The sequence below is a fragment of the Salvelinus namaycush genome, chromosome 5 (genome assembly GCF_016432855.1).
Source record: "Salvelinus namaycush isolate Seneca chromosome 5, SaNama_1.0, whole genome shotgun sequence".
Taxonomy (NCBI): Eukaryota; Metazoa; Chordata; class Actinopteri; order Salmoniformes; family Salmonidae; genus Salvelinus; species Salvelinus namaycush.
The window spans coordinates 51323661-51335955 of NC_052311.1; the positions used below are offsets into that span (position 1 = coordinate 51323661).

General features: G+C 42.2%; 1 protein-coding gene across 1 annotated transcript; it reads right to left on the reverse strand.

Moving 5' to 3' along the window:
• Positions 1–752: 752 nt before the first annotated feature.
• On the reverse strand, positions 753–11429 carry zgc:113232 (uncharacterized protein LOC541546 homolog). Its single transcript, XM_038992711.1, has 26 exons — positions 11409–11429; positions 8803–8887; positions 8395–8460; positions 8130–8290; positions 7912–8034; positions 7635–7688; positions 7482–7535; positions 7192–7245; positions 6822–6875; positions 6049–6102; positions 5708–5761; positions 5427–5480; positions 5240–5293; positions 5051–5095; positions 4663–4716; positions 4509–4562; positions 4265–4318; positions 3678–3749; positions 3542–3577; positions 3205–3249; positions 3050–3082; positions 2559–2705; positions 2219–2395; positions 2033–2123; positions 1802–1879; positions 753–1579 (listed from the first exon to the last, which is right to left on the reverse strand). The coding sequence occupies exons 1-26, from the start codon at positions 11427–11429 to the stop codon at positions 1368–1370; spliced, it is 1986 nt and encodes a 661-aa protein (XP_038848639.1). The 3' UTR covers positions 753–1367.
• Positions 11430–12295: the final 866 nt, after the last annotated feature.

A 12295-nucleotide genomic window follows, 5' to 3' on the forward strand; every position in this document is an offset into this window, starting at 1 on the left:
CCATAATGCTTTTGATGAGAGATAATCACCCATTTTCATGCTCTGCTCATTTTCTAATCTGTCCTGTGATGTGGTGGTGATGCATTAAAAATAATTGTCTCCAAACATTGTGACGCTTTTGTATCAGGGTTTTGATTGCCAACACATGTACACAAAAGTAAAAATGTTAAGAACACGTGTGTGATATGCTTGAGTTTACAGGGATATATTTCCACCTTGTAATGTGTTGGGATGATTCTCAATGAGGATTGACAATGACAAAAATATCAATTAAGAGGTGATAGAGTTTAACATCCTGTTCATGTGAAAGTTATTTATGCAAAATAAATCATGTACATGAAAATCTATTTAAAAATCAAAACCGCCATCCAATGAATATAGTAAATTCATTTAATCTACAGACATTTTGTGCTGTCCAACAAATCATTGCCAGATTATTTAACTATAGAAATTCCAAATACAATATACTGTATAACACATTTCAATGTATTATTTTTAATATGAAATAATATCAAATATTACGTTATTTTATATTGATCAGTGTTATCTTGACTGTGAACATCTGTTAATGGGGAAAAAATGAAGTTATTTAGATTAACCCGAATAACATGAGATGACTGAAAGAGACCACATTCTCAGAAACACGCTCAAAGTGTGGCGACTAAAAAAGTGAGGACTCATCTTAAGAAAAAGCAAGACAGAATTTATCTAAAACAGTGATATTTCAGAACACACAGTACATGTGCTTGTGATACTTTACAAAATTATTTACATCACTTTTTATTTTCAATGTATACACAGCATTGTTGATCATATCAAAAACAAAACCTGACTGGTAGCCAGAGACTCCTGCAAGTTTAATTTTTTGCCAATTTCGTCTAGCCAGTTTCTCAAGCCCCTTTACTTATGGTTTGCCTTTACTTATGGTTTGCATGGAGGAAGACAATTACATTTTTTGTTTCTGCATAAAAAATACATTTTGGCCTAACATAAAAGGTATCAATTATGCCTAAACAGAGTTAATTTGGAGCCTTGCTTGGCTCAGATGAAATGCGTCAAGGCTGGTTTCATCTCTTTGCAGAGTCCAGCGTGTCCCACCAAACCCTTCCATCACTGGTGAGCCCCATTGAACAGTGCTCGGATTAATTCCATTTCAATACCAGTCAATACAGGAATTGAATTAGGCTTGAAATTCAAAAAGACCAATGCTGTACACATTGGTCATTTCCCAGTTCAAAACTCTGTCAATTCCTGGTTTGGCTGAGATGTGAATGGAATTAACTTCAATGTTGCCATGGAGCGACCGTCCAGAGTGACCTCTCGTCGTGGACCATTCCTTCACCTTTTCCTGAAACTCCTTGTTGGGGTTAAATCTTGGGGCTTAGATCACGGGGTCCCTTCACTAGGCCCTGCTCCTTGCGCATCACAGGCGCGTGAATGCTGCAGTCCCGTGCCTCACAGAAGCCAGGCACTCCTGCGTTGCCTGCCATGCCAGGCTGGCCCAAAGCGCCTGTGAAACCACGGGGCCCTCTGGGACCTGCCATACCGTTCTTTGGCTCTGCTGGGTGTCCTGGCAGCCCTGTGTGGAATTAATTTAAACAATTGGAGTTGGTGTCTTAAAAGTTCACTTGAAAAGACTTCCTGCTAACATCAATGTTGAATAAAACCACACAATGCCTATTCCAGTAAATCTGGATGTGAGTTACAGATACTTTCCAACAAGTTACAGATACTTTCCAACTAAGACAAGCAATTTTGAGATAGACCTGAGAGTTTCACACCAGTGGAAACAGTGTCCTACCTCTGAGGCCTTGATGCCCATCGTGTCCTGGCAGACCTTTACCAGGCTCACCCCCCTTTCCTTTCAGACCTTTTGTTCCTGTGGAGTAGAACAGAGAGCTTGGGGGTGAACTCTGAAGCTATGCCACTACAAAGGAGCTCCACTCATTTTCACTTGAAATGAGCCTTACTGATCAGGGTTTAGTTTACCTGGAATCACGTTTGGTTGAAATAAGACATTTGGATTACATACCTCTTTCACCCTCTGCCCCCTTCTGACCATCCACTCCCGTGTCCCCTTGGATGCCCCTGCCTCCTATGACTCCAGCTTTGCCCGCTTTACCCTGAGAGAGAGCGAGAGGTCAACAGAACTTATCATCATTTGGACTAAAGGCCTTCCTTAGTAGATAGGGGTTGGTTTGGGGGATGTGTGACTCACGGGTTTGCCTGATTCTCCAGTTGGTCCCCTGGTTCCGGGCGGCCCAATAAGTGTGCGGTTGTTGATAGGGCAGCCTTGGGAACACTTGGCCCGGATGGAAGCTGCATACTGGGAGATCTGAGCTGTCACCACTCCTTTACACAGCTGCAATACCTGCTCATCTGTCAGCCCAGGGCCCTGAGGTAAAAAATCTGGCAATCAATCAATCAATCAATCAACCAAGCAAGTAAATAATCGATCAATCAATCAGTCAGCAAACGTTCTTGCTAGATATGGGTCAATGTAAAATAAAGGGGAGACCCTTCCTCCAGGCAGACTGGAGTTGGCTCCTGATACGCACAGGGGCACCTGGCACTCCTTTAGGTCCAGAGCCACCTTTGACGCCCAGGTCACCGCCTGGACCTGGCTCTCCTCTGGAGCCTGGGATGCCGGGGGGTCCATTTCGTCCAACAATGCCATCAGGGCCGATGGTACCTCTCTCCCCTTGCTGCCATTCAGAGATGAGGGGAAGGAAGGAGAGAGACAGACAGAGGGGGAACACTGTTCAGTCACTGAACACAAAAAGTCACGATTTAAACTCAATCTCAATACTTCTACCTAATCAAATCATTTAATTCTCAATACTTCTACCTAATTAAATCATTTAATTATCAATACTTCTACCTAATTAAAACAGTTATATTAGGATCTTATGACATAACAGGAACTCAACTCTTTACAGTATGTGCTGTTGTGTCTGCTGTCATCTAGGAACAACCTATGGTTTTTATGTGACATAGAATGGGTTACGGTGAAAAAAACACATACTTTCACAGAATGGAGTATACAAACCTGTCCTTTGTCACCACGTGCTCCAAAACTTCCCTGTTTGGAAAGAGGAACAGACATTATTTTGGTAAGAAGAAAAACAGACCCACTATATCAATGGCAACAGGAAGTAGATAGATGTGAGAGTGACGTGGCCTCTGCATTGTCATATGATTTACCTTGTCCTCTTTCTCTCCCTTCACACCAGTTCTTCCAACCCCGCCCTGAGGAAGGAACAATCAGCACATGAGATGAGTCAGTAAGATGCCATGGCAATGATAGGACTGCTTATTACAGCTTATCAGTCGCAAAGGAAAGACCTTTGTGTGTGTGTGTGTGTGTGTGTGTGTGTGTGTGTGTGTGTGTGTGTGTGTGTGTGTGTGTGTGTGTGTGTGTGTGTGTGTGTGTGTGTGTGTGTGTGTGTGTGTGTGTGTGTGTGTGTGTGTGTGCTTGATTAACTGTGAGAAATTGACTGGTAATTTAGCAGTGTGATGGGGAACGTAAATAAAAGGTTACCTTCTCACCATCAGGTCCTGTCTCCCCTTTGGCTCCCTAGAAACAAAGCATTAAATCAACAATTGCATAATCATCAAAAGACAATGATGATAACTGTAGTGATAATGACAATGTCTGTGTAATGACATATACACACAGGCTGGGCTTGCAGGCCTTTAGGTCCTGGTTTCCCTGGAACTCCTGCATCTCCTCTCGCTCCTTGAGGCCCCTGTAATATGAAACACACACATAGGTAAACTGCTGCAAATACACACACACACACACTTTAGAATGAGAACCCTTGTTCAAAAAGAGGGATTTAGTTCAATTCCAATGACAAATCCTTTTTAATTGTCTAAACTTATAGCAAGATACACGGTACTCTTGCCACAACCTCTCTGACAGTTAAGCTGTGTTTTTTAAACTAAAACCAGAATGACCATCTGTGTTTTTAACTGGCACTGAAACCTTTTCAGGGACTTTACCAACAGATCTGATGTTTTCAGGGACTTTACTAACATATCTGTTACCTTCCTTGTTTTGACTGTCAACAATATCACATGGGTGTCTGTCCACCCACACGAAACCCTTAAGCAACATGGCATTTACATCTGATTAACAACACTGAGGGGACTTTACTGAGGAATGTGGAAGTGACAGTGTCTGTATTGTGATCTGTAGTCTACTGTGCACATGTGATTGAGATTAGAGCACCTCATATAGTGGTTATAAAGCCTGTCTTACCCCAGCTCCTACTCTCCCAGGAGGTCCCCTCACACCACGATCCCCTCTCGCGCCCTAGGAGGGAAGAATGGCCATTATTTACAAAGTATTCATTTAAGTATTAAAAGTACATGTCCGCTTTTAGTTTATTTAGTAAATAGTTTCTTAAAACTGCATTGCTCGTTAAGTGCTTGTAAGTAAGCATTTCACGGCCATTTTGATGATGTCATCTTGATACCCAGCATGCAATTCTCCTTCACTTTACCTTTTGTCCAAACTCTCCAGGAAAGCCGATCACCCCAGGAACTCCAAGAGGACCCTGGAAAATAAACAGTAAATGTAGTTTGTTAGGAGAAATCCCATCGACAGATTCCTTGCCTATTTATTACTAATTTAGTGGTTATCATACTGATACTCACATCCTCTCCAGGCTCCCCATCACTGCCTGGCATGCCCCCTGGGCCTTGGTCACCCTGAGAGAGAGGAAAGAGAGAGATACAGAGAAAACAGAAAGTGGAAGAGAAGAGAGCAAGGGAGACATTGATACTACAGTATCAATCTAATCTCCCACGTGGAGAAGGTGCTATCGTTATGGCCAAAAGTGTTTAACAGCCACATGACTCACAAAATCAACAATAGCAAAACCTTCAGTGAAAATAACAGTATGCAGTTTAGGGAAAACACCCATGAACACACATACATCTTGGGGGAACCAGAGTAGTTTCTGTGAAGAGTAAGGGCCAATGACTTTTGAGAGCAACTAGAGTACTTTCTGTGAAAACATAACTCCTGTCCCCCTAAACATACCTTGTGACCAGTCTCTCCTCTGCCTCCTGGCTCTCCAGGATACCCCTATAAAACACAGAAAGAAAAAGCAAGTTAGGATTAATGGTCTCTCTCCATGTAGGGAATAGCATAGTCTTGGTAGAAAAGGACAAACAAGAGGTTCAAATGGAGAGATGAATGGTGTGACGGATAGACAGACATCCATCTTACATTATAGCCCATCTCCCCATGGTCTCCTGAGAATCCAGGTGCTCCAATCTGACCCTGTGGAAGAGAATGGATGAGATGGAAGACATTTTAGACAGGAAATGGAAGTTATACGATTTGTTTTAAATAATGAGTTATTCAACCTTGGTTTAATTAACCTTGGTCACAAAGCAAGGTTGAAAGGCGCTACCTTTTCCCCTTCTGTTCCCTCAGGACCCTGTTTCCCTTCTGCTCCAGTTGATCCCTGAGAAGGTCGGAAAAAAATATGTCTCAACATGGCCAGAACAAACTACAATAGTTTGTATGTTGTTTGTATGTTAAATGGAAATGATCACATCACATAGCCTGTTTGAGGCTTTCACATCATAAAGTCTTAGTATTGCTTCTAGTGAGAGCTGTGTAAGGAGCTGAGTGAAGAATTGATTTGAGCATGTTGAGAATTTGCTGAGTTGTGGTAGCCACCATGTTTACCTTGATACCTCCAGTTCCATCAGGCCCACCAGGCCCTGCCTCACCAATTGGACCCTAGAAAATTACAAAGAACTAAACACATGAGTAGGGCCAGACTGAAACATGCTGGGGATTTAGTATCACATTTCCTTACACTCATTTGAGGAAGAACTTTATTTTACGCTACAGAAATGACCAGGTAGTGGATTTCTTTAGAAAATCCAACGGTAATTGGTAATTACACAATAATAACCTATGGATTGTTTCTTTGTTTCTTTGTGATTAATTGAAATTAAATCCCTCCTATCAAACCAAATATGGTTATCTACAAAACATAACAGCTACATTGTGTCAATACTCACAGTTTCACCCGTTACCCCCACTCCTCCGCGTGGCCCCTCCATACCGATGTCACCCTGTTGAGGATAAGGAAGACAACTTCAAATTGTCAATTAAGATTTTTTGGGGGTGTAATTTGCGGATACTTGTGATGGCATAGTGGTATTCTATGATGCCATGCTGGTACTCTGTGATGTCTCTGTTGAACAGTGGGGGTTTGTAATGTCATACCTTTTTGCAGGTTTTGGGGTCTACCTGATGGATGCGGTAAAGGAGTCAATGAAACGCAGACCGTTCCATTGACCATATCTGTGGTGTCTTTCAATACAACTCGGAAACTCAGAACCTATGAGTTAAAATGTACCTACGTTTTTGCGTAGAGCTTCCTGTTGGTCAATTCTGATATTTTCCAAGTGGATAACTTGGACCCCATCTTTCTACAATACCTTTTTAAGAGTTTCTGAGTTCCGAGTTGTCTTGACCGTGGCAATACTGGATCTCTGTAATGTCACACTGGTTCCCTGTGATGTCATACTGGTCCTATGTGATGTCATATTGGTTCTCGGTGGTACAGCAGGGGTTTTATGTGATGTCATGCTGTTTCTTGTTGGTTTAAACTTTAGATGAACATTATGGTGGCTTGGGCTGTTATTAGTGAACATTCAAATAAGATTTTGTGAAGGGTCACACTGTTTTTGATATGGGGTTATAATGGCTTTTTAGGTAAAGGGTGATTTTGTTTGATGTGATACATATTTTGTAGAATGCCGGACTGGTTTTGAGGAAGGGTCTTTACCTTCAGTCCTAGCACCCCTGTCTCACCTGGATCTCCAGGAAGACCAGGCAAGCCCTGTAGGAGAGAGAAAGAATGAGAGACAAGGTGCAAAAGAATGGAATAAAATATAGACCAAGAGAGAGAATGAGAAAGAGAAAGGGCGATCCTAGTTGTTGAAGCTCAGCCTTTCATCTCAACTACACAACATAGCCACTCTCCAGTTCTGAATAATAAAGAGATCGCCATCTACTGTCCATAATCAATATAGAAAAACGTTACATTGCCTGTGCCATGTCGCAGAATTTAGACCAGAGCATAGAAACAGATCAGAGCAAAACAATGAAAGAGAGATACATTACATCTGTGATATCCTTTGGAGGCCTATTATTACCTGGGCTCCAGAGAAACCAGAGGCACCGTCCTCCCCATCAGGCCCGGAGTCACCCTGTAGAGATGGCAAAGGTCAATACTTGTTGAGTCAAGTTCAAGGGTAATGTTGACGCCATACTTTTTAAGTTACAAATATTCCTCCCAGGGAGATACTGTTTCTCTTTTGAGGTTGTGGCAAGCCTGTTTGCAGTGGGGTTGGGCCACCTGGGTTCAAGCCTCGCTTAGGGAGTTGGATAGTGTCTAAGGCTGATTTGGGTGAGGTCTTTGATTGTACTTTTTTCACTTCCTCACCTCAGGCCCTGTGTCTCCTCCTCTTCCTAGAACTCCTTTGAATCCTTTGTACCCCTGAACACAACACACAGGAACAATATCAACAGCATTACTCCAATAAGGATATGAGCACTATGAATTTGATATAGTGATAATACAGTGATTAACACTCACCTCCCGTCCCTGAGCCCCAGGGAAGCCATCTTTACCTTGCAGTCCTCTGGCTCCCTAGATGGACAGACAGATAGACAGACAGATATTTTGTTTAGTCCAGAAAACAGAAGGATACCACAGGATGGTGGTGGATGGGGTGAGTTACCCCCATACAACGCAAATCACTTAAGGACCCAGTGAAGGCTATATAAATGCCATTTAATCAGTATTAATCAGCAAAGTACATGGATGCTTGCTGTTTATAAGGTTCTAAATTACATTTGCACCTTCGTCCTACCTTGGGCCCTGCAAACCCAGCGAACCCTGGCTCTCCAGGCTCACAGTTACAGTCTGTTGGCCCCTCCTCCCCCAGAGAAGCCTCCCCACCACCAGGGGCCTGGAGCGACTCTTCGTAGGGATCCTGCTCGTATGGTACCTGCAGTTATAACATGAAATCAACTTACATGACAGAACACAATGTTACATGACATGCCATTACTAAACATTACACATAACATACTTTCCCCCTTGACTTCCCCTCACCTGTGTGGTGGTGGTGTAGGGGTAGGAGTCCTCTGTGATCATGCTCACACTGGTGGGGGCTGGTGCATAGGGGTCATATCCAGATGAGGTTTGCTGCTCCTCATAACTGTGAGTGGGCTCCGGTGGGTATTCCTCTGCCAGCGAGGAATGGGGAGCGGTGGAGGGGTTTAAGTGAGGGAAATGTTTGCATTCTGGCTTTTGACTAGAGGGAGGGACTTTGCTATGTTGTAGTTATTACCTGGTTGTGGGTATCCTGAATGCTCATAGTTGTCGACCAAGGAGCCCTCATAGGTGTGTTCATCACCTAACATGACACAAAACAATAATTGAACAAGCTTGAAACAATAATTGAACAAGCCTAAAACCTCCCCAGTAAAATGATAGTCTGTTTACAGAACAAAATAGCCTGTTATTAGATAGATAAACCAATGTAATATTTGTATGCAAATATCAAAAAATTTTCATTGTGGTGACATGAGAATATAGGTCTATACATTTTAACTGCAATCTAGGTCAACTGAAATAAAATCAAGATATAGCCTACTGTTTTAGCTTACCTCTAGAAATGTGGATAATTAGCTAACATCAAACAGTAGTTATTGGCGCGAAGGCTAATGGCACTAACAATGCACGTCAGGCAGCTCACCTGAGTGGTAACCAGAGTACTCGTCCTGCGCGTGGGAGGGGAGGATGCACAATAGGAGCACGAGCAGCGGCGAGATAACGGACACCTGTAGAAAAGGCGGGAAAACAAAGCAAGGTTAAACGAACATGTGGCTGTAGCCTATTTCTTCGCCACTATAACGATAAACAAAAGACAATGGTTGGAAGACCTACCTTTGTCGGAAGATGGAAGACCTCTCAGCTCAAAATGAATAGCCTGCGGGCGCTCTTATTTCGTTATACTTTTAACTCCTTCTTAATTTCATAACTGTTTTGAGGACGAAAAATTAGGTGGCTGTAGACGTCTAGGCTAATGAAGGCTAATGGATCACTAAGAACATTTTATACCAAATTATCATGGCCATTTTAAAATGTCAGATATATCTCCCTCTGGTGGTGGTTACGCACATTATAACAACTCATTCAACTCAAGCCCCTGTTTTCTTGTATAGGCATTCCAGACATGTATTAATTGCCCACTTGTAGGTTATGTAACATATATGAATAATATTCAACATTCATATGGTCTATATTTGACTAAGTCCTTGACAAACATCAGATTTCATATCAATCATAATATGACATCTGTAAGATCATAGGTCTATAGTCATATATCATATAGGCCTGCAGTAAGCCTAGGCTACAGTTGGAGTAGGCTAAATGTCTACATTTAGGCCTACCTACTAGGCCTATGATGAATCTGCTAAATAAGAAAAATGCAAACTTTATTTTCAAAAAACTGTATATACTGTATGACAAGCAGCAAGAGTGTGTATCCTACTTCAAAATTAATTCACAAAAAGCAACAGTTTGTGGAGTTGAAATAAAAATTGCGCTGCAAGGTGGCCTATCAGACCATCACTAGAAAAGGCTATATGTTATTAGGGGAGATGACCAAAGATGGTCTGTGGTTGGGTAGTTGGCCGGAATATTTGGTAAATATTTGTTAAATGACACGCTGGACATGTCACGAAGCCTACATTTCTGGTATTGAGCCATATGGCTAAATCATGTCCAAAAATAGAGTAGCTTCTTTTTATTTTCCAGAGAGAAAATGGGACAATAAACTGACATCCTATTGGATGTCATATGACATGAGAGATGTGGAAGGAGATTCTGCAGGGATCAGCCATCCAGGTGATAGGGTTGTATTATGCTCTGTAGATTTAGGCAAGAGCTCATCTGCACCTTGAACAAGATAGAGATGAGAAATACAGGCTCAAATAGCGCTTTGTTAGGGTGAAACCACAAGGTGAGCCACAGCAGTTCTCAGGCCCTTCTCACATTCCAGGGCACTTTCTCTGTACTCTAAAGGCTCTCTTCATCCCACTCCTCTGAGACGGTAAAAGGCCTTTTCTCTGTTTGCTGTGATGTCAAGCAGCTGTCTGTCCAGCATGAGTCCACCACTTTTCATCCATGCCATTTCCAGCTTTTTATTCAAAACTTCAGAGGACATCAATAAAACACTTGTGCAGTAGTCTATAATGGACCTAAATCAATTATTAAAAGACAACGAATAAGAGCACCTGAGCAATAAATAAATGTCAGTGTATACATGAAAAATGGTGCTCAATGATAATGCAGATAACTGAGTCTATCTGTTGAAATAAACCAATTGATTTGGAGTATTCCATACATTACCTGGGCAAGTACCCAGAATGCTTTGCAATGTAGAGTTGATGCCATACGTCTGCCTGGTGGTGTAAATCGGTGCTCACCACCGACCTCCAGGCCCCCTGGGACACTGAGGTGCAGTGTGGGATATAGACTGCTCACCTCCACTAACCCTAATCCTTCCATTTGAACAGTTAGTAGTCATGAAAAAGCTTCCTTTGACTAATTCTCCAATATAATCACTGTTCATTGGATAGTAATACACTATCCACAAAGAATTGCTGCAAAAAATAAGAAATGTAACTGCTTCCATCTGTACCCAGAGTGTAAACTGAGATCCTGGACTTCTTGATTGATGCAAATTTGATATTGTTCATTTATATTTAGCTACCGTTAACAAAAAAACATACATTTATCCAAACTGTCAAACAACAAAATCACCTCTCAAAGTTGCAAAGTGCAATGTTTCAAACCTTGTCGGTTGACTTGCTGTTGTGTGTAGTGGAGTGCTCTGTAAGATAAATAAAGTCAAATCGGCACATTCCTGAGAAACGTACAAACTAAAGTAATTACCTCCTAACTACCCTTAATTCAGAGGGAACTCACACACTGTTAGGGGCTGCATGTGAACCACTAGGCTAATCATACTGAAAATAGGTCACATAGTATTTCATTTAAACGCCAATGTATATTTAGGTTTCTTTATGCTCACAACACACCAGCTAAATCAGTCCATGTCAAATACACTCTCACACAGTACCAAAAATAAACCCTCATTACCGCATCATTACACAATCAGTAGTTAGATTAGGTTCCTCAATCCAGCATCACTGAGTACACCACCTGCGGACCAGAGAACCTAGGCCCAAGAACCACACTACACTATTGGACCAAACACAGCATTCACATCCAGAATCTGGCGTAGCAACATCCCAGAAACCTTCTTAGACCATGATGCCTGCTCAGCTTGCTTACCTTCACCCTGGGGGCTCCCATGGTGCTGGTTCTGTCTGTTTGGTTCTGTCTAATCCACTGAGACCAGACCCTCACTCAACGTATCGGATAGTCCACAGGTTTTTAAAAAAGAAAGACAGAAAAGTCCAGTTTATTTCCTCCCTGAACTGTGCTCCTTACAGCATTCTCACTCCCCACTCACAGCACTGGTCCCCCTTCCTCTCTCTCTCTCCCTTGCTCTCCCTCTCTCAGGGATCCATAAGGTTCTCAGGCAGCCACGGGCTCAGCTCCCTCTTCTCCTCGACAGGGTGAGAAATACCTGAGTCTAACCTTAACCCCAAATACACACAGGGGCAGAGACACAGACAGAAGAGAAAAGAGAGGGATGAGCGAGTAAGGAGAATATGATAAATACAGAATTAGAGAGGGAGGGTTTAAAACAGATGAGACTAGTGCAGGGTCCATTTTGTTGTGAGCATTTCAGTATACTGACACAGTTGTGCAGGTCGTGAATACCCCAATAACTAAAAACATTCAAACATTGACATTTGGAGCTGTTCAAGTAGTACAGTTAAGGTTAGGGTCAATCTATAGTCATTCACAAAAAAAATCAATTGACATTCTGATTATGAATTGAATACCCATTTAAAGTAACGGCTTAACAGGTGATCAACCTCAGTACCAATTGAATAGTGTTGTGACAGATATTGAAAAGTATTTTTATCCCATCATTAAAAGAATGCAGATGCACATTGACCCCAGGCCTGACCTTTTGACCTGCTGGTAAAAGTGTGCCAATTATGGACACTCCTGTCCAACATTCAATACAGTACATTGAGAAATGCACAAACTGCCCTGAGGGGTCTCAACCAATAGGGTTGGCCTGGGAGGGGCCATTTACACCTAAA

Bases quoted from the DNA above. Each gene is read 5' to 3' on its own strand.
- zgc:113232 (XM_038992711.1), bottom strand. From the start codon at position 11,429: ATGGGAGCCCCCAGGGTGAAG. The intron at 7,689-7,911 runs GTAGGACGAAGG...CTGTCCATCTAG, and splicing joins CTGGGTTTGCAGGGCCCAAG to GGAGCCAGAGGACTGCAAGG. The intron at 4,319-4,508 runs GTAAAGTGAAGG...CTTCCCTCCTAG, and splicing joins CTGGAGAGTTTGGACAAAAG to GGCGCGAGAGGGGATCGTGG.